At 38.2% G+C, this 27,143-nt stretch overlaps 1 protein-coding gene across 2 annotated transcripts in view; it reads right to left on the minus strand.

Moving 5' to 3' along the window:
- GNAL (G protein subunit alpha L) overlaps positions 1-27,143 on the minus strand; it is a 180,405-nt gene that overhangs the window by 98,055 nt on the left and 55,207 nt on the right. The window contains exons 1-4 of one of the 2 annotated variants that reach the window (XM_064705822.1): positions 14,649-15,322; positions 14,252-14,324; positions 13,352-13,406; positions 13,052-13,171 (exon numbers count right to left, since the gene is read on the minus strand). In XM_064705822.1, coding sequence (XP_064561892.1) covers positions 13,052-13,171; positions 13,352-13,406; positions 14,252-14,324; positions 14,649-14,787 — 387 coding nt within the window. In that variant the 5' untranslated portion in view covers positions 14,788-15,322. Of the gene's footprint in view, positions 1-13,051; positions 13,172-13,351; positions 13,407-14,251; positions 14,325-14,648; positions 15,323-27,143 lie in introns of those variants that run through there. The other variant, XM_064705821.1, reaches the window with a different exon arrangement.

Consider the following 27,143-nt stretch of genomic DNA (forward strand, 5'->3'; position numbering starts at 1 on the left):
GACATGATTGCAGAGGATTTGGTTTTGGAGAAGAAGTCCCAGAGGCTTTCAACCAATATGCCCATAAAAGCTCTGTGAAAAGAAAGTGGCAAATGTGTAAGACCAACTGACATGACCTTGTATCTTCCAAAGTTTCCCAGAAATTTTTAACTTCTTGAGCATGAGCTGATTCATCTAACTGAAAATGCAGATGTAAGTGCCCAAAACTGGGCAGTCGTATCTCAGTGTGTATTTATGAGATTGTGGCTGTTAAATTCACTGTTGCAGAATATCCCAAACATGTGGACTGCCATACACCACGGAAGAGAGGAATTTTCTCCTCAACTTCATTTCCTCCCTCAGAACAGAAAGGCACAAGAATATGTAATTACAGCTTTTTAAATACTAAAATTTGTATTTGGCTCCCTTTTCTCTTCAAAAGATCTTGGAGATCTTCTACAAGTAAACATATCCAGTTTACTTTGTCTCCTCTTACTCTTGATGCTCTCCTCTGGACTCCATTTGTGTACTTCTTTTTAAATTCAGTTCCCAAAATTAGACACAATACTCCAGCTGAGGACTCACCATTGCCAAAGAGAATGGCATAATTACTTCATGCCTTGTTAATGTATCCCAGAATGAGTTAACTTATTGTTTGTGGTCCTTTACTACAACATAGAATTTTTCCTGCACTACAAGCAGTTTCTTTGCATCCTGTATCCTCTCCCTTTCCTTTCCCTAGAGACTTTCTGTTTATTCCTGAGAGGCTACCAGAAGGGGATGACTGGTTGACCTGCTGGAGACAAACATGTTTGACAGACTTTAATGCACAGATCCTATAGCAACTTGTTCTTAATTGCTTGTACTACTAAAAAAGCCTGAAAAGTGAAACAGAATTGAACTATTTTCTTTGAAATGTGCTAGTCACAACTGATAGAGAAAATATGATGAAGAGAGGTACAGATTTAAAAATTAAATAAGTCAATAAAAAGAAGTATCTTAGCAGTAAAAAGAGCCTTTCGCTAGTAGCCACTCCTCACTATTTTTGCTACTTTAATCACAATCTACAACACTTTTTCCCACAAACCACAAGTGCTGAATCATGTAAGACCTAAGTTTAAATAAAAATAACAAAATTCTGCTACTTGCAGTATTTCCCCAAGGGATATAAAAAAGTTCATTTTCTCTTAGCGACACACAGCATTAGGAACTGTGAAAAAAATGATATTTTGTATTTTTAAACATTTTATTTCTCTAATGGGAAGGGGTGCAAAACAATGGTGTTCTTTTCTGCTAAATCAGGCAAACCATAATGAACGATTAAGGAACTATGAGCAGATTTGAAAGCACAAACGTCCTTTGTGGTACTGTAAACATTGCCTCTCCAAAATCAGGCTGAAGAGCAATTTATTTTCCATTTTAAGAACAAAAATAAAGTGTGGTCTCCATCTGTATGGAAGAAAATATTAGTCATGGCACACAATTTTAAAAATGCATCTTCATAAGTTATGCATGGCAGTAAAGCAAATGAGAAGACATGTCATTACACATGAAAGAATAGAAAAAATTGAATGCAATGGATTTTTTTAACAGACTAGTCAACATGTATAACAGATCTTAAAATATCTGAGGTAAGGATAATTATCATTAACAGTACCCTTTGGACTCTGCTAATATGTTGGGACAGAGGACTTCACACACGTTCCGCTTACCTGCAATTGTGCTCAAGCTCTCATAGAATTGTAAAATAATCTACTATAAGTCAGTGTCAAAAACTCCCCAAACCCTACCAACAGCAAAACACCAATAAAATCTCCCACCCCACAATAAAAAAAGACTAGATAATGAAAAAGAAAACAACACCTTGAACACTATTTGTAATTGGGCTTTCTCATTGTCAACAGGGTCTAGTAAAACTAGAAGGGCAACAAGAATGAGCAAAGACACAGAACAAGCCCTGTGAGAGAAGTTAAGGAGACTCCTTAAGTGGAAAGACAAATATTTGGAGGCACATGATAGCTAATGAGGGGGGCAATGTAGGAAAGATGAAATATTTCTAATAGAGAAACTAGGGAAGACTTGTGGGCAGCAGGCTTGGAGGGAAAAAAACCAACAAACCAAACAAAAACCTCCAAGTCAATTCAATCAATCAAGTGGCACTTCCTCATACAACACATACTTAAACTGCAGAACTCACTGCCATAACTGAAAGCTCACACAGGTTGGGGGGAAAAAATTCCTGGAGGAAAAAGCTATTAAATTATTAAATCCAGAAAAATTATTAAATCCAGAAATACCACTCCCAGCCAAAAAAACCTCAGCCATTAATCTGTAGAGACTAGGACAACCAATGTGGGAAACATTACTATGTGCGGGTCCTTTTCCTGTTTCACTATCAGTCACGATCACAGATGAGATCTGGTGCTAAATGAACCCGTGATCTGAGCTGGTACAGTATTCTTATGGTTTTATTGAGCTGTGCAAATCAATTTAAGGTAAATTATCTAGGACACTGTGCATAAAACCTTTCCTTCTGCACAAAAAGTTATGCTGCTGCAGCCTACTGTTCAGCAAGACTTTTAAAGATATTATTATTAAAAAACCCCACAATATGAAAATGAATCACGGTGATTGAAAAGACCTACTGTTCACAGCTTAATAGCATCCAGAGAACTGTCACTTATCTGAAAAGGATTTTGCTTATTTCAAGTTCTGTGCCAATCTCTAACCTACACAACTTTACCCACCCCCAAGAAAATCCATAAAAGTGCTCAGCGACCTCCCAAATATAAAATTAACAGGGAAAAATGATCTGCTTGTTTTGTTTTTCAATTGAAAGTATTTGTGATTTTTATATTAATATCACTGCATAACCGGAAGCTCAGCTGCATGAACGCTGTGCTGGCAGTACTAGCTGTGCATTTAGGTCCATATATATCCAACTGTTTAAGCCTTTGCAACATTAGACCCTTGGGAATATAGCTGCTTAGGATGACTTCTGTATTTATGGAATATAATAGTTCTTGCCAGCCTTTCATTCATCAGTGAGAAGAATCAAAAGCTGCTCTACAGAACTGAAGGCCAAGGACGAAATTTAATACTTCATTTCTTTAAAATCCAGTGAAAATCCTCTGCAGTTTGAATAGCTGGCTCTCAGAAATGTCAACAGCCATCTTACTCTATTGACATGATTTTTAGTCCCTAAAATTATTTTTTGATTATGATTTCTCACTTACACATTCCCTGACTAATTATTCTTTTGGTCCATAGATACCCACACTGCTGTTGGTTAGCTTGTTAAGTTAGTCTGCTGCTAAAATCTGGGGAGAAATTCAGCAGATAACAACAGTGATTAGAAATGTTAATTCTAGGGATGGTAAAAGAAATGCTCTACTGTTCAGCTAAAAGTATGCTATCCTAAATAAGCAAGTCTTCTTATCCCAAAAGGAAAAGGCACCACTGACATCCTGAGATGAAAAGAAATGCTAAAGTTAGAGGACACCTGTCTGGCAGAAAGAATATTCTCACGTACATTTTAAAAGCTACAAATCCTACCATGAAGACTCACTCTGCTGTGATACCTGCTGGAAATCTAATAATTAATGACATGGTTTCAGTAGCACGTGGTGACAACTGACCTCTTCCTCTAGTGACCACATATTGCTACATAGTTTTTCCATTCACATTTCTCCTCTGCTTTTTTTTCCTTTTTTTGCTTGTTTGGGTTTTTTTGCCTGGAGCTGGTAACTCCTCATGGCACACAGCCTGCACCAAAGGCACTCTGGAGCTGACTGACAACCAGGTCCTGCTGCTGTTTGTGGCAGCTGGAGGTTTGCAGGCAAGGGGCAGTTCATTGTCTGCACCGAAGGCAGCAAGGACACACCTTCCCCTATTTTAGTTCACTGTTCTTTGCCTTTTCTTGTTTTCTTACCTGACAGTTCTTAAATTTGGTATTATTTAGCTCCTATGAAAGAAAGTATGTGGGTGTATGTTAAGAAAAGAATGATCTGCACAGCTCTGTCACTTAACATCCTCTGGAAGTGAGGGTGGACGTGATCAAAAAGCATTCACCAAATTAACAGAGATAAGAGGGCTTGCATATCTTTAGCCTATTTCATCTTGCTAAACAATTTCAGTTCAAAACAGTGGGATAATTATTTGCATTAAAATATATTTAAGTCTTACTGACAGCATCAAGAAAACTCAAATGTAATGAATTGGCAGAAGTGTCAAAAAATGTTTACTTTTAAAAGATTTAAAAGGTAAAGTTCATCTCTAACGTCGACATAGCAGAAAAAATTCCAATATTCTATCTTGCCTAAGGATAAATATCCTTTCAAAACATCCAGCATAGGTTTTTAAAACAAATACTAGTAGATTAATTACAAGAGTACACTTTAAACCAGCCAAAATTAATCCACTGATTTAAAGCAAGAAACCCTAATCTGCATGCTTCATGTGATAGCTGGCATGCTTACAACCAGAGGTAGCTCTGTTCCAAGAAATTATTACCAGTTTCCAAAGTAAAAGGCAATATGAACTTGAAACTGTGTTGTACAAATTACATTCTTCTCCTGACTCCTTTTAAAGAGAAGGCCCTGAAACTTGAATTGAATCTCTTTAACTACAGCAAAACAAATTATGTGACAAGAGTGACAGAACAAAACCATAAACATTTTATGGAAACTTTTAGCAGTTAACTGCAAATGTGCATTTTTCTCGCCTTTTATCTGCTTTTTAGCAGTCCTATTTATATTTATTATAAAGAGCTTCTTAGATCCTCAGAGGAAAGAAATTGTTCATAATACCTTCTGGTTTTTAACCTATCTATTTCAGTGTATGCAAGGTATACATACAATCTTCTGTTCACATTATTTAGCTTGTTCTCTGTTCCTCAGCTCAGGTTGCTACCTTCTGCAAACAAAATATCCTGTCTGTGTATGCAGTCTTTGTTGACATTAAAAGAGGTAATCTGCTGTTGACAATAAGTACAAGCCACGGATGAAGCTATGGAGGTGATGAAAAAAACAAGAAAGGGCTAAGCTCAACATGGCTGCAGAGAGAAGCTGTGATCTCATCAGGTGCTGAAGAAAGGGGATCGCAGCTCTTTGCTGCTGTGCAGATGAACACTCACTTTGGAACACTAAATAATGACACTAATAATATTATTTGAGTAGGTGATAGTCTTTGTTCCATAGGTTTCCACTGGCTTCAGTGACAAGGTGCATACATGCAATGATTTATCCATGATCTGTGTACTTTTGTCATGGTCACTGAAGCAAAAAACAAAGATTCTCCCTTGACTAGTAAACATACTACTTTTGCAGAGCACTCAAAAATGGCAAAAACAGCAAATCAACCTGTGATCTTTGGCTTAAGAGATTATAAGAATTAATAGATAATAAAGACAATTCTGAAACATACTCTGCTATGTCTACCTTTTCTCTGGCTGTGATGGAAAATATGCTTTCATGTAGTTTATAAATAGTGGCAATTCATAAAAAATTTCAATATCCTTCTTCTGAAAACTGCCACTTTTGAAAGTCTGAAATGTCAATATACTTCAACTAAATGGACAACGTGTCTTTACTAAGAGTGTGGTTACTTTTCACACTTATTTACATTTAATTCCATTTTAATTCAGTTTGATTTAGACATAAGTGGAAAAACAAGTGTATTTCTTGCTGTCATTTGATGTTCATGTCAAATCTTAATACATAAACTCCTTGGTAATTAAATCTTCTGAGATTTCAGTGCACCTCAACAGCAGTGGTAAAAATGACAAAGACTCCTTTTGTTTCTTGCCTTAAAAAAAGACTGGGAATCAGGATCAGTTTGTGTCTCCCAGTCACCTCAGCATCGCGGGATCGCTTTCAGAAGATACCTGGGCAGCAGCCACATTTGTGAAGGAATTCAAAACAGCAAACCCCAATAGCAACCACACTTTAAAATAAATCATTGTCCTTCAAGGTCTGTGGCCAGGACAATGGTAGTACAGGCTTTAACCTATTGATTTTGCCTTTCTTTAATTCAAAATTAGGGTGTACACTGAAAAATACTTGATGAACAAAAATATTCTAATGTTCAGAAATGATCCTCTAATACATTTTTGGTTTTGTGAGGAGAATCAGTCACTCCTACTTAAAATGATAATTCAGGTTATTAGTCTTCCTGTTGCCATCAAATCTAATATCCAAATTTAGAAATAAAAATCTTTTTATCCTAATAAAATGCAATATAAGTATATGAACTTTTAATCTCAAATTGTAGCAAAAAAGGGCAGAATGTGGCATTTATTATTAATACTTTGCAGTAGTTGACTGGATGCTGGACTGACTGCAAAAACCCTCTAATTAATTTGTATTAATAGGTACAAAACTTGGAAGTAATACCAGAAAATGTCAACAGGTTTGGAGACCACAGAAATAACTTAAGTTTTACTTAGCAGCAGCAGTAATAATAATAAATGATAATATCTTTCCAGTTTCACAATGAAAGTCTCTGTGTTGTGTGATGATAACAAATAAGTCAGGCTGGATAAAATGTGAATACCACCTCACTATCTGGGAAATCAGACTCACTGTATACGACAACAAACATTTAATCTGGTGTTACTATGATGATGTAATACTTAATGTAACATTGAACTTCATTCACAGGCACCATTGTTCATAAGACTTCCTCAAACAATTGCCTTTTCAGAATGGAATTAATTATTTTACACTGTAAGCTATGAAAAAATATGTATTCTAAAAATGCAAAGTACTTATGAAAATAGTGAACCTTTTCCAGATATTTCAAAGTTGAATCTGTTGTTAAAAATATTGAGATGGGAAGGCTTAAAAATAAAAGTTAATATTTAACTTTTTAAAATATTTTTAGATTTTTTTAAAAAAAATTAAATTTTAAAAAATTTCTTTGTTTTTTTTTCTGAATACAACTCCTATTTATTAACATTGGATCATTTGTGATCATGTACAGGATTCCCTATTCTCTCAGCCCCAGTAGTTCTACTGCTAGTTGCTGGGGGCCTAAGTAGATCCCTGAGCTCCTTTCCTGGGATACAAATTTAATTCTTTACTTCTCATTGCTATAAACTGTTTGGGGTCAGTGAGTTTGGAACAAGGGATGGAAGATATATGTTACACTTTTATTACAGAACAATGTTCTACTATAGCAAAAAAACTTACTTGATATTATGCTTGAACATTAGGTTTTTTGTCTTAAGCAAGCACCATACCAAACACAAACTGTGTATTTTAAGCAAGAAGTCCTGAGCTTCACACAAGAGCTGTACTTTATACACAAACCACTCCAATTTTAACTTCCAGTTGTTTTCAGTAAAGTCAGAGTATTTATTCAGGAGATAAAAGAATTAAAGAAAACCATGGTACACGTTTGTAATTTTACAGTTCCAGTAAACATTATAAATTTGAGAAGTTTAGATGTTTTGAGATTTGTTGATTTGGGTTTTTTTTCTTTTATTTTTCCCTCTCCCAAACTGTTCTATACTTGTTTGTAGTATGATCCCAGTTCCAGTCTCATATTTTTGAAACTACACAGTTAAAATAATAACTGATTATTTCTGAAAGCACAACTGGATTGACTGATCCATCAAATGCAAACTCACTGCTTACAGAGAACAAAAACAACATAACAAGTAACACTGAAGTATTTTTTAGACCTCATGTATGAAATGCTTGTAACTTTAACACTGACTAATCAGAACATTAAGGACTCAGTTTGCTGATTTAATGAAAAACAGACAACTTAAGCCACATCTGCATGCAAACAGGTATTTCATAAGGAAGAAAAGCTATTGCTGGGCTTTAGCAGAATCTGCTCTTTGCATGAAAATAGCTCAAATTCAGTATGTGCTGTTAATGCATAGTGTACAGCATGAAAAAACCTGCTATCACAATAAAAACATTTCATGGGTTACCTGATTGCTGCTTCTCCCATATATCCTCTGCTTTTCAGCATCACTTCTGACAATTTTAACCTCTGTATGAAGACTAAGGAGCTGCCAACAGCTGTGACAGCATATGTGTTTGCAGTTGTCCTTCTCTGTCAGCCTTCTTCATTAGCTCTTCAGGAGTTATTAATTCAGGGCAGTAATAAGGTTGCCAGACCAACACAACTTTATTGTTGCCTGGCCTTTCAAAAACTTTCTGTGTTTGTTTAAATATGAAAATATATTTTTATGTAAATATGAAAATCCACCAATGGCATCTTGGATCACAGAACACCACAAATGACTTCATTTTTAAAAGTCTAATTGATTTTAAAAAGTTAATACTGATATTAATATAGAGTAATGTTAAGTACTGCAATCACAGGTAGTTATAAAAACCTGTGTTCATTCTACCCAAAATGGTAAACAAAGCCCTAAAGTAAAATTTTCACAAAGAAAAATCAAGCGAAGCTATTTGAGTGGCAATATTCTCGCTTTTATTTCATTTTCAGATAAAATATTTTTAGGTATATTTTCACACTCACAAAAAAGATGGGAAAATTTGTGAGATAATTGAAAATCAGAAAATGTAAGGTGATGCTATTTTGTAACTCCTTTGGGCTACATCCAAGGGAAACTTAAACAATTTGTGGTCAAGTAAGGTGACAGCATTAACTGTACAACCCAAGCAAGTTTAACCATATATAAACCATACTTATCAAGTTTTCTTTAATACAGGATAAAGACTTTCTACAGCCCAACACTACACTTCACCTCAGCAAGATTTTCAGCTGCTTCAAACATTGAGATGCACACTGTGAAAAGCAGCCACCTCTAGGAATCAACACAAGATGGAATTTGAACACCAGGTATCAGAAAAATTTGGAATGCTTAACAAAAGTCTATGTAACTTCAAATTCTGAGCAGAAGTATTTATCTTCCTTTATCATGTCTTTATATTATGAATGCGATGCCCTGATTTTTAAAAAGAAAACCTGGAGGAAAATTAAAGCCATCAGACAGAACTCAAACTGCAATATCTGCAAATGTAAAGCAAACTGCAGACCTGATTAATCTAAAGTACTTTCCCTGTCAATGCCCACATTAACATTTCATTCTTAACAGCTAAATTAAAGAGCTTGCCTGACTAATAAAATAGCTTTAAAAATTATATTTTAAATTCACACACTAAAATCAGCACAAGGGACTGCATTCACACAACTCACCACTTATGAAGTTTCCAAAAAATACTTTGCCTCCCTAAAACATTCTTTGCAAAAGAAGATGAATCTTTTGAAAACTCTCCCTGCTCCCTAAAACCTGTGAAGTGTTTACATGTTCTCTACTAATCAGATGATTCATGTTTGCTGGTAACTGGTTATTACGGCCAAACACTTGACAATGCAGCCATGGGGTAGGTGACCATCACCCTCTATACACACAAAACTGATCAGATGAGCTTCATTCAAGACACATTTTATGCAAAGCAACTTCATTTGGCTACATTTTCAGGGATGACAAGGGGTAAAGGAATTATACACTGATCAGCTTTGTAGTTCCTAGAAAATTCAAAAACTTTAACAGAGAAAACTGGCCTTGAGTAAACACAACTTAGCTCATACACCACAGCTACCAGCATAACATGGCCTTGATATGTTCACCCTGATTCACAAAGGACAAAATAAATCCCCATCAATAAAGGATTAAAATTGCAGCAGGTCAATTCCTGTTAACTTTAGCAAATATCAATCAACACATTGCCAAAAATAATAAAAAAATCCTTTTTGATAGGGCATGCACGCTCCAGTTCCAGTGTTAAAGCACTTCCACTGATTCTACCTTTGAGCAAAGATAATGCCTAATCTGGTCAGACAAAAATTTATCTTGATTGCTGTCACAACTTCAAGGAATAAAATACAGTGGACACTTGACTCATTTCTATTTATCAATTTTGTGAAAACTCTAGCTCTAGCTCTTATGATTTATAGAATTAGAAAACATCAGTCAGCCAGGAAATACTTTGTAAAAATTGTACAGTCTTTTATAAAATTAATGAAAGACCATGTAAAAATTATAAAACAAATCCAGAAAGCTTTCAATTTTTAATATACCAACTAAAAGAACCATCAAGGTTGCATATAACTGAACCTATATATAATGATTTTTCAAAGTAAGTAAAACTCTTGTGGAAGGTACTCCACAGACTCCCAAAGTAATGTTAAAACACTGTAAAGAGAAAACCATTTGTTTTAAGATTTGTATCACTACTAAAGAAAACATTCTGCTTACATTTTATAGAGAGGTATGTAATTTAAAAAACCAGACAAAGACCCAGAATATTTCAGTCTAAATATGAAGTCCCCACCTTTACTCAAGTTCTTGGAATTTCAGTCATAAATTGCAATTAAGAGTATGATTTCACCCACAGGAAATCAGTATTTTCATATCTACCTATTTTAAGGGTAATTTTCACAATTAAATGTGTATTAGTTAATTTGTACTCAATTTAAGAATGTCTGTCCAAGCACTTCCATTATGTCATAAATATGCTTAAATTAGCACTGCAGGAATGTCGGTCAGATTGTGCCATCAGTGAAGTTTCTATATTTCATCAGGAATCTCTCTTTAAAGACTCCTGATAAGGTGCAGTCATTTCCCCACATTTGGCATGCAATGCATCTGAAATCCATCTTCAACTAACACACATTGATTTTTATGACAAAGGTTACATGGCTAATGTCATCCAAAAAAATGACACATCCATAATTCAAATTGCAACACTAAGGGTCTTTAACAACTCATTACCATTCATACTGTCACAAACCCTAAAGCTGCCTCTTCCCTCTTTCAAAGGAGGGTAACCTTTGTCACTCTACAGAATGTGCCAAAATGCTGAGCTGCCCACATCAGCATTTTTCCCTTCACAACTATTCTGAAGTAAGGATGATTAGCCCTAAAGTCCTGCATGTCTGCTGCTGACTCTTGGTTTGGGCTCAGAAGGCCTTACTCCATACATCAGCTATTAATTACAGAATCAGTACTGCTTAGCAGAGGATGCCTGACTGATTACTATCCAAGTATTTATTTTTATATCTGTCCTTATCCAAAAATACTAAATGGGTCAAAATTTATTTCAGCTGGAAACCTAATTTTACTTTATCATTGGCTTAAACTGGAGTAAAATCAAGCCCTGAAGCACAATAGCATTTTTTTCAATCTGCCTTGCTCACAAATCCTCCTGGAGATAAATAACATTCAAACCAAGAAAAATTTAAAAGCCCCCAGAAATCTTGGCATATTTCACATTTTACAAATATTAAACCTATGAATTGAGCTGAGATGAAAACAGAAGGGAAAATATGAAAGTGACACAGAAATATATTTACTTCTAAATCAGCATTAGATTTCTCTTCTTCTTTTAAACTTGTAACAACCTTTTAAATATTTTTTTAAAATTAGGACTAATAACTGACACTATTTAAATAACACGATGGTATTTTCAGAAAACCTGTTTAGTTAAAAACCACTTATTAATATTTTTATTTTAAACCTAAATGGACTATGAATTGAGATTTCAAATGAATTATTAATTGTTTCAAGGTCCACTGGGTCCTATTCTTTTCCCCTCCAAGAAGGTTAAATTTTCCTCTATAGAAAACACCAAGCCATGAATCAAATTTGACTAGATATAGCCAGCTTCTGTGAAAAAGGAGAAAATTTGAAAGCAATAATAAAATGAAAACATCTCCAGCTCTCCAGTTTAGCCTTCTTTTATCCCAGAAACTCAAAAGAACATATGTACTATAGAGAACTGCAAAGTATATGTATCATCATTTTTTCACTCCTCTAAGGATCAAAATTCAAGAAAAAAAAATCCACATAAAATGAGCAACAAATGCCTCAGAACTGTAATACCTGCATAACACAAATACTTCATGTCAAGCTCACATTCCATTTCTAAAAAGAGTTTCTCATTTTCACTAACTTACATCCACCAATTGAGCAATTATGCAATATGTGGGTGTACCTTGCAGTCGTTTTTTTTTAACATCTGCATTCTGTGTTAAATTGTAACTGTACAAGATGCCTGATCATTTTTCTTTATCTTGAACCTTCAAAGTGGTAGGTTTACCAGAGGCAAAACCACACATCAGAGAATATGAGTCATATAACAAAGAAAGGACTCTTCCCCTTCTCCCCCTTGCACCCTGAAGCCATAATAACCTAAAGACACTCTACTGTAAATGGCTTCTTTGGCAGTATTGATAGCATGTACAACTCAATCATTTAGCCAACAAACAAAGATATTTTAAAGTCCTTACTGTATCCATAACAAATTGCTTTCAGTACCATTTTAAGGCAAATTAAAACTGTGCTACAGCAAAAATAAAATTCAGAATGTCTATGCACTTGCTTTCTTGTCATGCATAAAAAATGAAACATTCTATGCATGTGCCTATAAATAATAACATAATAAGATAAAAATAATGTACGATGCCCATGCAAGTTCATCTGAAAAGTATCTCTCATTTGTACACAAAAGATCACCCTCCACACACAAGTCCCACATTGATTCCATATCAAATTAAAGCAACATTTACATACAAGCAAACCCATGCCAACTACAATAGATGAGGAAGCAAAGCACCTCACTTGACCGCTGCTTACGCAGGTTTCCACCCTGAAGTGCAGTAAGTATGGGAAACAACACTGAGGCCACTCTAGCCTTTTATTTCCTCTTATATCCTTTTCTGCAGGTAGACAGTAACTCCTCAGATTAACATCCTGCATCTAATTCCATGTAGGAAATCAGCTTTCAACAAAGTCTTATTTGATGTGTCAATATGTAAGATTGCATCAGAAAATTTGAAGAGGACTAAATGCAGAAACAGCATTTAGAAGAAACATTAGCAAATAAATCTGTAACAACAAAACCTTGCACCACTAAAACAGGTGCAACCACCACAGTCTTGTAGGAAAGTTAACAGATGTGATGCTGGCATAAGAACTTTCTACAACCATCTTCCAAAAAGTAAATAACTTCGATGTTTCAGTAAATCCAAGTGTAGCAACATATTCCCCCTCGAAGCAGAATAAATCAGTGGTTTCTATTCTTACCTGTGTATAGTCAAAGTCAGAAAGAGGAGCTATACTCTTGATGTAGTCCATTCGAAATTGGTTTTCTGGGTTGGCCAATGGAACTGGGGGTATTAAAGTGCTCATAGCTGAAACTATAGTCTAGAATTGGATAAAACAAAAAAAAAAAAAAACAAACACATTAATCTGGATACAGGATCGATTGAAGATAATCCAATCTGATCAGCAAAATGGGATTTCTCTCATCAATCTTGGAAAGCATAATCCTTATAATTTCCAGTACAAACACGCATGTAAGAACAGTATAAAGTGTGTTCTTACCACAATCGCATCTTTCACGTTTTTCCGAATATCCAGTATTTTCTGTTTCTTTTCTCTGCATTAAAACAGAAATATGTACACTTTGATTTTTTCTTCCAAAGCAGTTCAGTCACTTTCATTGAATTTTTTTTTCACTGATCGCTTGTTTATCTACTCTTCAAACATTAAAACATACTAATAGTAAAAAAAAAAAAAGGCAAGACAAACACATTTTACCCTTATCCATTTTCTTGCATAGCATAAAGAGCAATGCACATTCATCCCTAATATATTTTTTTAAATCATTCAATAACAGCCACATCTGCAAAGCTTCCCCTGATGGAACTGGAAGTCATTCTTTCATTTCTACAGCATGATGTAAACATGCTCTAAATTAACAACATGTAGGTGAAGGCCAACAAATATCTAAAATGAATGCTATGGATTAATAATGATTTCTGGAAAAGTGTTCTTTAGAGAGAAAATTATGTAGCCTCACAAAACAGGAGGATTTCTAACAAATAGGCAAAATTAGTTTCAGTTTTATGCTAACCCCAGCACCGGAAAAACAGCACACAGTGTCATCTGATTATGATTTGACATGTATTTTTATATTACAGGCAGATGCAATATTTGGTTATTTGCTTCTATGTAAAAAGTAGTCGCCATGTTGTTGCTACACAGGGGCCTGTCAAGCGCTGCAGTAGCAACAGTGTAAAATACAGTAAAGGGGCCAGAAGGAGAAAATGCAAACATACAATAGCAGCAATTTCCTTATTCTCACTCCCCTCCCTCCCGCACAACACAGTGTCAAGCCACCAAAACACAGGGGATGAGAGGAGAAATTTCCTAGCGTACTGTGTGTTAATCTGTTTCCAACATTTAAGGAAAAATAAGTCACAAAGTGTCAATAATTCTTACTCTGAATTAAATCCATTGACATGTAGGATTCGCATTTGTTTCACAATAGTGCTTTTTCCTGACTCACCAGCCCCTAAAAGAGAAAGAAGGAAAGGGAGAACATTGTGATACACGATTCAGGCTGGGTGGTCAGAGAGTTTTTTTGGTTTGCTTCTTTTTTTTTTTTAAGGTTTTTTTTTTTTGGACGCTACAGCATCTCCCACCTCGGCAGCATTTCTGTATGTGTGCATCCATGTGGCTCAGGCGATCTGTGGACGCCTGGCTTATTGCTCAATAGAGAAGCCCACATTTTCCATGGCCAAGGCGCACGCCGCATCTCCCCTCCCGGCGGGCTGGGGCTGCTGCCCCCTGCTCGCCCCGCTCGCCCCGGCCCCCACCTCTGCCGCTTCCTCCTTACCCAGCAGCAGCAAGCGGTGTGTCGCTTTATAAGCCAGCCTCTCTTTCTGCAACTGCTTCTCTATTTTTTTGTTGGCTTCTCGCTGCGCTTTCTCATCGATACGCTGATCCTCCGTTTTGCTGTTGCCCAAACACCCCATAGCCGCTGCTCAGGGTGGATGTCAAATCGCTGCCTTCTCAGATTTAGTATTTACAAGGGGGAGGGAGCGGGGGGGAGGCAGAAGACAAGTCTTTATATCCGTGTGTGTCCCTGCGACGGTTTCTCTCCGCTTCTTCCCACCCGGCTCGCTCACATAAAATGGTCTCTGGCCGCTTTCCGATCGCAGCGGAGTTGGCTGCTTCGCTCCCCACCAGAGATGCGGAGAGCAGGCGGCAGAGGTAACCCTGCCCCGGCGGGGAGGGGGTGGGGGGAGAAAGCTGTGCAAAAATGCCTAACATGCAACGAGAGGGAGAAAAGGGCTCCTCCTGGAAACCAGCCGGGTGCCGCTCTCCGCTCTCCCTCCCCACCGCGCACACAATCCCTATATTTCTCTGTAAAGGTCTATTTTTGTCTTCCTAACTCAGCACTGCCTCTTTCTGCGAGACCAGGAAACAGCCCCGCTACCAGCCCAACGCGCAGGGAAGCCGAAGGAGAAAGGTAAAAGCCGGACGGATCTACCTGGATCCTGCGGGGCCGGGGCCGGGCGGCGCCGCGGGGTCCGCGTCCCCCGCCCGGGCCGCCCTCGCCCGCCCCGCCCGGCGGCCCCGGCCGCGCTGCTGCCGCCAAAACCCGGAGCTGGCACCGCCGCCGCGGGAGCCGCGGCCTCCGGACCCCCGCCCGCGGCCTGCCGCAGGGGCAGCGAGCTGCGGGACGCCGCGCTCGGGCACCGGGGGGGCTTTCCCGACCTTTCCCCGCGCTCCTCGGCGGTACTGGAAGGGCCTGGCCGCTACCGGAGCGAGGGCTGGCACTGCCGGGTGCCCAGGCTGGCACAGGTGATGGCTGCCATCGTGACCGCCCTGCGGGAGCAGCGCCGGGAGGCAGCCCCGGGCACCGGCGTGTGGGAGCGGCCGGGGTCTGCCCGCCTGAACCCCGACACACAGAGCACGCGTGTGCACAAACACCCTGCCTCGACTGCTTAACCAACAAAATGTCCCTTGCCACACAAGTAGTCACGGCAGCACATGGGCCGTCTTTTCCCTTTGAATATTCCACCGCATCAGCTAAACCAGAAAATAAAGCTATCCAAACAGCTCATGGTAATGTGCAATACGAACATGATAATATGCACGTCTAATATCACTACAACAACAAATGTCAACAAGAAACCGTATCTCTGTTCCTTCATTTGCCTCCATTTTAGATCATAAAATGAAACTTCAAGCTAGACAACCCTATAGGTATTCCTTTTTGCTTCAAATCTCTTGCCTTGCAAACTGGCACCTCAGTGCAAAAGCAGCAGTACAGCACCTGGCTCGTCCTAAACTCCCCCTGCATAGAAACCACCTGCACTGCTCAGATGTGATGCTTGATGCAAGAACACAAGAACACCAGAAAAAGAACTGATGTTACTCTGCAGTCCCCAAATACTTTCAGCTTTTATGTCCAAATAGTCACCCATACTTTCAAAGATGGCTTACTGAAAAATTAATATTTTGATAGATACATACGTGTGCAAAATCCTGGTCACAACTAAAGTCAAAAAGAGATTGCCATCAACTTCAATCAAACAAAACAGCATTCTAATCTAAAATGTATTGAAAAGTATGTAGCAAAAAGAAACTAGATTTTACAAGCAGAAGGATTTAGTTTGTTTTGGTTTTTTTCAATGGCTCCCTCACTCAGCTGGGAAATGCTGAATCAAGGAAGAGAAACTGGTACTGTTTAATTTGAGCACACATCAGAGGAAGGTGAAAAGGGCAGAACCGAGAAAGAAAATGAACAGGTACTGCTCCACCTGTGGTTGGGTATGCGGAGTTTTCAGAAGACTAAAGAATTCAAGTGCCAGATATGTGGTTTTATGGTACTGATTGATCTTGACCCTGGAAGCTGTTTTCATCTTCCCTCTTACATAGGTGGGGGGAGCTGGGCTAACACACTACAGGATTGACAGGATCTGCCAAGTCAAAATATGCATTTTTAAGTGTTTCTGAGCTGCATTTTTTTAGGACAGACTGCTTCTTTTTCCTATTGACATTTTTCTGTCTGGAGAGACAAAAAGCACCACAGATACAGATAGGTTTGGAAGTACAGTTCAGGGTGACTGCTGGTTTTGGAGGCTGTCAGACACAGGATATATGATGAATAGCTTTCGTGAAGAGCAGTCATGTTTGCTCCCTGCCACAGCACTATGAGAGCCTACACTGAATGGCTTGGTTAGAAATCACTGACTGGGTCTGAATTTTCATAGTCCTTCAGTGTCAGAAGCCGTAATTTATGATGCCCAAGATGTGTGCAGCCATATTCATTACCTGGGGAAATACTTCAGTTTGAGACCTAAGTCCCAAGCCTGGCTCGTGTCAGTCAGTCTGCAGGAGTCTGCCTTGTTTCTTCCCCTCCTCTCCCCCAGCAATTTTCCTCTTTCATGTACTAACACTGGGATTTTTGGTGGAGACTTGTTCCCAGCTTTGAAACGGCTCAGTGCCAATAAACAGAATTTTACAGGATCCTGGTATATCCTGCTTTTACCTTTCTCCAAAAGAGGGAAAGTGTTTCTCATTTCCTCTCTCCCCCTCGAAAAACCCCATGACCCCTTTGGGTCTCTTCCTCCTGAGAAAAGATCACACAGTTCACGAATGATATGCACAAGCAACCTGTGCCCAGAAAGTACTTCTAGCTGTAATTATATTCCCAACCCTCCCTTTGCTTTTCCCAAACACAGCACTTATCCCAACATAATTGAACTACAAAATCCTAGAAGCAATAATAAACAACAGAGAAATTTTCACCCCTTTGGACACAGCTCTTTTTTTTTTTTTCAGAGAGAAACCTTAGCTATCATATATGAATACGTCTCTTCTGCATACAGATAAATCTAAAACTCTATAAAAGGTTGCAGCGGTGCTGCATCACTAAACCAACTTCCAGTACAAACTGTACACAGGAATAAAAACAAAATCCCAGACAAAGGAAAGAAGACTTTTCCTGGTTTTCCCCTCTCTTCCGAGGCAACCAATGTGGGATCCTCCTTGAATTCCTGAAGGATGAGCTATTTCACATTGCTTCTGCCCCTTCATATCAGGCAACATATTTATACATACATACATACATTTATATATGCATATATTTATAAAAATAAGTATGCATGGAGTGGATATCTGTGTGAAAAAAATAAGATATGACTTCTACTTTTGTGCTAAATTTGGCGCTATTGCCTCATGCAACCAGGCAATACGGCATAAGCCCTCCTGGGGGGAAACTGGAGACACCTTTACTTCCTGCTTTCCTCTTTGAGTTCCCACCTCAGGATGCACTGTTTGTGAGCCTCAGGCTGAATGTTGGGGAGCACAAGCTGCTTGCTTGAGGCCATATTTGCATTTTTGTATGGAGGAGGATTGACAGCAGCTCAGCTGAAGCCACACAGGGTGGCCACCCCTACCACAAAGTGAGTCTCATTTCTTGTGCCTTTTCTGCTTGGAGTAAGAAGGGACAAAACCCCAGAAAGAATTACTGTGGATCTCCCACAGATGCAGCTAAAGAGTCCTGCTCTGGTTGCCCCTCCAATCCAGAGCAGGACTGATGCAGAGCTTTTTCTTGCAAACAGTAGGTAAAAGTGGAGAAAGTTTCTGTACAGCAACCCTGCAGACCATTTGCAGTCCATCTTCCCTTTACACGGCCTCCTTTGAGGCTTTGGATCCATTTTTTAAAAAAGAACAAATGGAAAGATGGAGGTAATGAAAAGCATAGGAGGGACCTAAGCCACTGGTAAAGAGATTCTTCCAGCTTGCCAATCTTCCTGCCTCAACTTTCACAGGGATCTCTGAACTCTCTGCTGACACTATCCTCATATATGGGCACTGTACTAGGTGAGTAACACTGGTGCCCTGATCTCCGCTTCTCCTCACTGACCTCTCTTTTTATGTAGCCTACTGCTGGCAAATCAGGATATGCAACTCACTAGTGGCTGAGTTTTTACTCCACCTCAGCATCAAACTTGGGAGGAAAAAAAAGAGAAAAATGAATTGTAACTGCATAGGCATGCAAGAAAAATAATTCTTTCTCTCTAGTAATAAATTACTGGTAAGTTTCTCTCTCTGTAGATGTCAAATATTAACACAAATGTACACACTCTGTGGAAGGCTACATTTGGAGTTTTATAAGATATGTGAACCAGGAACCAAAAAAAAGTATGGCTCTGTGTTAAAAATACTGACTAAGGGTTTAGGAAAAAACCAGCATGTACTTTGCAGAGAAGTGAATATCACACTCAAAACCAAATCTAACCTTCATCCTTTTGTTTAAACCCATGACCTCAAAAAAGTAATTACAATTTTTTGAGAGGGGCTCATCTGTTTCAAGAAGCAGGATGGGAGACATGCCAGAAAAGATGAGGTATGCATTTGCACAGTGACTGTGGACCTGATCCCAAATTGCCTTCATGTCCATTGATTAAGGACAAATTCACTGATGCAGAAGAGGGTCAGGCAACGCTGACAGGCCTGGCAAAGCTCTGAGCAGGTCCTTGGCTCCTTGACACAGTTGTTTCCCAAGCCATACTCCTTTACTTGGCAGCTGCCACTGTGTAACTCACCTGACAAACCAACTTCTCCTGTGCCCACTCCTCTCCCATCTTTGTGCAGCACAGGGTGCAAAAGGGAGAAAGCAGCAAAAGGCAGAAAGCAGGTGACATGATAGAGTAGAAGGCTGTGGGCTTATGATAATAGTCTGAAGAAAAAGAAAAGGTTTTCACAGAAAAACTGCAGGCAGCAGTCCACAGAAATGACAATGATAGCCTTTAGCCCTGAGAAAGCATTTGTGAAGGGGAGGATTAGATCTAGCAGGAGCCAGATGCTCCTTGGGAAGCCTGTGTAGAAAAGCATCAGGTGAAAAGCAGATTTGTAGTATGATTACACTAAAGAAAGAAGACAATCCTCTTTGATTCAAGCTAGTTATTCCTCATCCAAGCTAGTTATTCCTCATCCATGTCCCAAAGACAGCAGAGGGAACAGGGAACTTCTGCTATGGCCATCCCATCAGCTCAGGGCTTCCCTTTAGACCCTTACTGGTAAAATAATTTCAGTGTTTACTCTTGTCTTTTCTGACTAAAAATTCCTTATCTGTGAAGAGAGACTCACATGGCATCATTCCACACAGGTCCATCTGTTGGTACCAGAGGCAGAAGCAGATGATTGAAACTAACACAAATCCAGCAACGTCCTAATAGCATTTAAAAGACTCAGCAATCTCCTGTGGTTTAAATATTCTTACATATTACAATGAAATAACATTGTTAAACAAAATGACACAGATGCATTTGCAATAAGCAAAAGGAATAAGTTTTTGATGAATTTGCAAGACAACAGTATTATAGGATATGTTACATTTTTGGCAAAAAGAGGCACTTTTCTGTCAGTATCCCAGTTTATGAAGAATTTTATTTGGATGGACACTCCAAGGGCACTTCCCGAACTTTCCCTTCCACCCACTTAACAAAGTAATGCATTCCCATTTTAAGGCAGTGGAAAATTAGTTCTAATCAGTTGTTTAGGGGAGTCATTAGAATTAAATAGATTAAAACCAAGCAAAACACGCTAATATTGCCCTAATTTAGAAATGAATTAATCAATAAATAAAGTAGTCAGCTAGAATTATAGGAATTATAGCTGAAGTTAGCACTTTCAGAAAAGGAGTAAAACCTATACAGGAGACATGTCCTGGATTCTCTGCAACATGCTGACTAACATCTTGCACAGCTGTAACAGCAAAGCCAGATAATTTGTCTGCAGCTTGTAAAAGCTTTTGTATGTCACATAAAATTTTGCATTTAATAATGAATGCTCAGGTCAACTATCGTGATCTCACTAGCTGGACAGGAACAAAAACTGGAAGGAAAGCTAACTTGTGAGACACTGAACATCCATGTGATGTGCCTTAACCTCACCTTTAACTCCAAGGCACACCTCTGAGCAGGACTTTCACAGTCATAGCGTGCCTGCCTCCACTCCTGCTCTTTAGACAACATTCTGCTGAGCTACATTTTCTCCACATTTACCCCAAACACATCTGACCTGTGATCTCCTTGTATTATCCCTCTATCTTGATATAAACTCAGAGATACTTTCTAGCTTCTTCTCAGTTGTTTTAACTTCTCTGCTCAAGAAATTAAGTTTTAGCTACCCCAAGAAATGGTTGATTTTCAAAACAAAAAAGGAAGTACATGTTAAAAAAGTTATGCTCTAATTCCTGTGAGTGCCTGAATTGTTAGTGGTATCTCTCCATAGAAAATTCTTACAAATATAGAAAATCACTGCATACAAGTACCTTAGCATGAAGTGGGGAATTCTGTAACTGGTTCTTAACCCTGTTTAAGGATCCCAACATGCAATTACACACAAGAGCAGTCATTAAAAATTCGCTTCAGGAAATAATGTTCCCAGTAAGTTGGTAGCCTTGTGCACTCACAATCTGATTTACATAAATAATATTTACCACAGAAATACAGCTTTTGCTTGACTGCATGACTAGCAAATCCAGATAAAATATCAAAACTTACTAAATAAACAACAACCCAGTATTTTTCTCCTTATGTATCTAATTTTTTAAACTATACATCTGCTTGTAACAAATACCTGTTGAGTCATGTTCTGCTTGGCCTTTTGTGATTTTAGATCTTAAGTTTCCTATAAGTATTTCTAGGGTATATTTGTGCAAAGCCGATGATCTCTGGATTAAATAGCTCTCACATATTTGCTCATAATTGAAGAGACATGGCTTGTTGACCCAAGTGGTCCTTTCTCCAACAAGGTTTATGTTACAATTAAACTTTAGGCTTTCATGACATGAATTTATTTTTTTCTCTGGAGAGAGAAAATGGTCAATATGAAGACTAAGCAGATACATTACATATTTAGACATACACTATTCCATCTGCATACCTATGTGGCAGAGGGGGAAATACAATCTCTAAGCGTAATAATCTCCTGGAAAGTAACTCTATTTTTTTCTCTTTTTCTATTGTTTACTTACTCACTTTATTCGCTGCTAGTCTCAAATACTATTCTGATAGAATAAGTTAATGAAATTCAAACCCATATGATTTTACTGATCTTATTTTTACTAAAACCCAAAAGTTTTTTCTAGCATCTACTGGGCTGCTTGTATAACATGGAGTAGATTCTTTGGAGTAAATATTTCTCACAGGATCATTTCACTTGGGGTGAAAGGTGATAAAAGCATTCGTGCACAAAGGAGAAGGGGGAAAGGTTGAAAAGTCCACAGAACTTGCAGACATTTTGGAACAAGCCATTTAATAAGTTACTGAGGAATCAGTATTTTCTCACATACTTTGGGAAAGAAGTAGTTTGTTTTTACAATAAAAACACACAATGTGAGAAAATTTCCTATACTATGGTAACATTTTCGCTGGGTTTAAAGTTTCAGACTTATTAACAATGGTGCCATGTTTCTGTACAATCTGCATAATTGTAGGCTTGCTTTTGGTTGTTTTTTGGTTTGGGGTTTTCTGGTTTGTTTGTTTTTTAAGGAGACCCATTCTAGCTTGATGCCTCACAACCTCCTTAAAATTTTAAATCCTAATGCCCCAATGATGCAGCACAATGCTATGCAAAACTAGTAGTTTAGGAATAGAGAGAGTAGGAATAGCACAAGTGCAAAAGGGGTTTAATCCAGCAATTTCAGCTAATGCAGCTGCTCAGACACTGCACCGTTATGTTTTAAAACACTGAGAAGGTTTTAGAAAGCTTATAGCTGCTTGGAATATTTAACAACTTACAACAACACTTACATCGTCAACCAATTTGCCTACCAATCCTAAAACATTTAAAGGGCTTTAAACCTACCCATATGCAGACTCTTCCTGCTCAGAATCAGCTACACACAATCTGCCACCCACATCACTAAACACAATGACAAGATTATGCTTCCATGTCTTTGCAGCCTATTCTTCACACTATGCAAATCTTCAGGAGCTGCATTTCTGATCCCAATGCAACAGCACAAAAGCTATTGTCGTAAGAAATGGTTTAACCTGTCAGCAACACTGTCACCACAATTACTACCACTAATAAAGATATGATCATAATCTGCCACTTAAGGATCATTAGATACATTATGACTATTGTATTCTATTACATAGTTCTTTTACATGGACACTAATTGAGAACACTTGATTTAAATAAAATCAAGTACTATAAATTTTCATTGACAAATCTGTTTTTCACCTTTAGACAGTGTAGGGTGCTGCTTGCTGATGTAGGGAAAACCAGCTATAAAAAGGCTAACCCTGAAAAATGTTTATCAGAAATACAAACCACTGTAACACTGTATACAAAGAGGAGAGCTTGGGAGAAGGACACAAGGATGCTCTGTCTGAGCATGCAAATGACTTACATTAAGCTAGGTTAAAACTCCTTAGTACCATTCACATGCTTGTGTCCATGCAACAACTTACAGTGTGTTTGGGAGTGGACAGCTGTATGTTCAGAAAGATTCAAGGTTTGTATCTGTAGAAGGCACAGAGTGCATGACAGAAATTTATTCAATGTAATTATTTTCATATAATTTTATTGAAGCTGCAGGAACTATGAAAAAATAGCAAATGCCTAAATATGAGTTGCATATTCACCTCAGATGCAGCTCTTCTGCATGTGTCATAGAGTCCTCCCCTCTGAAAGCCTAATTTCTCAAAATATTTCATCTCATAATGACCATGAGCTGTCAGAGTGACCATGAAAACAAATCAAAACTAAACAAGGATATGCCCTCCCCACCTTGCCAAATTGGAGGCCCAGAACATATCAAACAAGGTATTCCTTACAAAGAGAAAAATATTAACATTGTAGGAATTTGTGGAAAACACAATCAACATGGGTCACCTCCCTTAAAGATAAAGGAACACAAATTGGCAGAGGAACAGAGAAGAGGGATGAAGAAAGTTAAACTGGATGGCTGCTATCAGAGACTAGGAGGAGCAGGATTTATCAGACTGGGATCACTGTGCTTGCCTTGATGACCAGGTGAAGCACTCAGCACACCATGGCTTCCCCTGCTGTCCTGGGCACAAGGGCTGCAGCTTCCTACTACAGCAGGAGCACTGCCAAGGGCTGTTGCAGGCAATGTTGTATCCACAGCTGCGGGTCAGGACCACTGGCTTTGCCTTACGGAAATCAAAATGCATGTTGCTGCTTTCCAGAGAAGTACCAGAGAGCTTTCCCATGACTAGAGAAAAAGATTTAGTATATTCCAAACTGAACTGTTTCACCTAATTTAATAATTCTGGCTTGAGATGCTGCAAGCCATGTGTAAATGAGACAGAAAAAGAAATTAGTTTCCAGCTGCCAAAAGAGCCTGGATCTGGTAAGAGCATGACTGGAGAAAACATCACCCAATTCCAGCTGAGAGTAGTGCAACTGTCTCAGGGGAGAGAGGGCACCTGGGCATCCCTCTCATCATGCTTCCACTTTATCATGGTGAGCTGCTGTTTCTGCTGTGGAAGTCCAATCCAGCAGAGGGAAAGGAGGTAGAAGATGGCAGGCATCCACACACCTTTTGGAGCCTGTTCCTTCTATTGTGTCAGCAAACAATAGCCTCCTGCTAATCTGTGAATCTCCTCAGGCTCCCTTCATGCCTTTACTATACTGCTTCCCCAGCCCCAGTTACCTTCTCTGCTATTTACAGCTCTCTGAACAGTCAGATTGCTTCTCTGCTCGCCCTGCAAGAAGGTAAGTTGAAAAGAGAAAAAGATGTCACTGAGTCAAATGCCCACATTTTCCAGTTTAACTTGGATACTTTCCATATGCTGTCTCTGAAAATTTTATGTGATTTGCAGCATGAGCCAATGGCTGTCTTCTGTTAACTGCACAGAGCACACAGCCAAAGATTAACAAAAAACTGGTGCTGTGGCAAAATACTTCCAGTACTGCCAAAATCTGTGTTTCTTAGTAATTTCAATTGCCTGTGGAATCCTGAATGAGTGTTAGTATACAATGGACAATTTATGGCGTGCTGTTGCCATGAACCTGTTGAATGGGTATGGAGCCACGAGCAACCTGGTCTAGTGGGAGGTGTCCCTCCCCCTGGCATGGGGGTTGGAACTAGATGGTCTTTAAGGTCCCTTCCAACCTAAACCATTCTATGACTCTTTTCTGTGCCTTTCTGGAAAATACTGAATGGATAGACTGCGCTTCAAAAATTCAAAATCTCAACAGACAAAAAAAAAAAACAAAAAACAAACACTACATAACTATTAAAGTTTGGCTTGTTTTTAGTTATACGATCAGATTTTAAGAAATAAATCTTAGCAGATAATTGTTCTAACTGTTATTGAAACCATGATGGTAACTTACAAAGTCATGCTTTATACTGAAAAATACTCCGGAAGTATTTGGATTACTTATATACTAAACAAACCAATGTCATATTATCCATATACAATACAAAAATAATGTAATTTTTTTACAGCTTCCTCTGTTCCAAGTGTACACTACAGTGTTTTCTAATATAAATTTTTTATTTACCTGGCACATGAAAACCCTTACCCTAGGGTTTTGTTACATATTCCAAGTTTATGCTTGGAATCTGTTCACTTTGACATTTTGGGGTTTACAGATCAATTATAAGAAGAGAAAATTCTGCTGTGGGCCACACAGAAAATTTGCTATAATCATGCACAGTGATGTTACATGATGTTACATGCACTAAGAGTTAAAACCCTGCACATTATGCAAAACTTTACCATCAGTAACAATTTAAGCAACTGCAGCACAAAGAGCTGAATCTTATAGTAATCAAATGTGGGGTGCAATGCCACAACTAAAATAATTCTGACACAGATGTTTAAAATCTAATTACAAAAAATATTAGATTATTATCTGATCAATCCCTCCCTTGAAATGCCTTTTTCTCTTCCCAAACTCTAAATGGATTCAAGGTAAGTTTATCTAGAGATCTAACAATCAGTGCCCAGAAATCACTGTGAATTGGAAGTAAAGGTTACTAGCAGGAAATACAGCTGAGCAACTGCATTGCATGGCAGCAAGCCAAAATTAGTGAATTCTCATTGATGTGTAAATAACTTGGAAAGCAAAGGTGCAGAGCTGGTGACCAATCAAACTTGCTGGTCACCAGCAAGTGACAGAGTTACTGCATGCAGTTTAACAACTCTGGGGATGATTAATCATTTTTAGTGGTATTAATGAACCCACTTTTTTCTTAAGAATTAATGCTAATACATTTTAATGCTTTTCTTCACTTAAAAGGAATAGTTCTTTCAATACAGTGCTGTACAGTTTAGTCCATAAGGCATCCAATGACCTCAAGCAATGAGAAAACCCATATGAGCAACCAATTCATATCTTCAATATATCATGAAATCAGCTCCAGCTTCTGTGATGCTTCTCAAAGATGGAAGAAGAAAAATGCTTCAACTGTAAACGACTCTGTATCTATTCACTACAGGAATTGTGACAATACATTATGCTCTGCATTATTTTTTTGGTATTTTAAATTCCTCCCCCTCTAAATTCTACCACAACTGCAAGCTAGGACAATTTGAATAAAATGCCTTATGTGTACTGATGCTAGTACATATGAAAATTAGCATTTACCTATCAACCCACTGAGGCAAGCCTGAATTTCCCTTACAATAAAAATGAAAAGCAAGCAGCATATCAGAGCTTCCCTCTTCTCCATGTAGAATTATGTAATTTAAAACCTAAGGTAATAGGTATGTTATGTGCACACACACAAATTTTCTGTCTCTTGGTAGGAAGTTACCTCTCCATTTAAAGGTAGTGATATAATCCAATTCATCAACTTTTTCATGGGCTCCTCACCATCCAAATGTGGATAGCATTCACCTTTACTGGCTGAGTTTCTGTGGAGTCTGATCAAACTGCCTTAAGATCTAAGGCCCATAAAGACTGCCTTACTTAAGATTTTTTTTTCTCCAAATGACCTTATGCAAGATAGGGAATATTCAAAATCTGTACATATTTCTATAAAGTGAACAAGATCATGCATATGCCTAAACTAAACTGTTTTAGGTAAACACCTGCTTGAAACTTTAAAAGGATCACTGTAGAGTGCTGCAATGAAGTTATAATTGACATTATGGAATTTAGCCATCATTCTGCAGGTATACCCCTATTTGTGCTGCATTTTTGGTACTTTTATTTTTGAGCTCTTTTTCACTGTTGATGCCAACTTCCACAGCTTGTATTAAAGAGCTGTCCATATCAATCCATTTACAAAGCAGACATACATATCCTCAAAAATCCTGAGAGGCAGAATACAGACAGACCTTTAAATCAAGAGCAGGCAAACTTATGATAACACACCACT

This window comes from Zonotrichia leucophrys, chromosome 2 (genome assembly GCF_028769735.1).
Source record: "Zonotrichia leucophrys gambelii isolate GWCS_2022_RI chromosome 2, RI_Zleu_2.0, whole genome shotgun sequence".
NCBI classification, from domain to species: Eukaryota; Metazoa; Chordata; class Aves; order Passeriformes; family Passerellidae; genus Zonotrichia; species Zonotrichia leucophrys.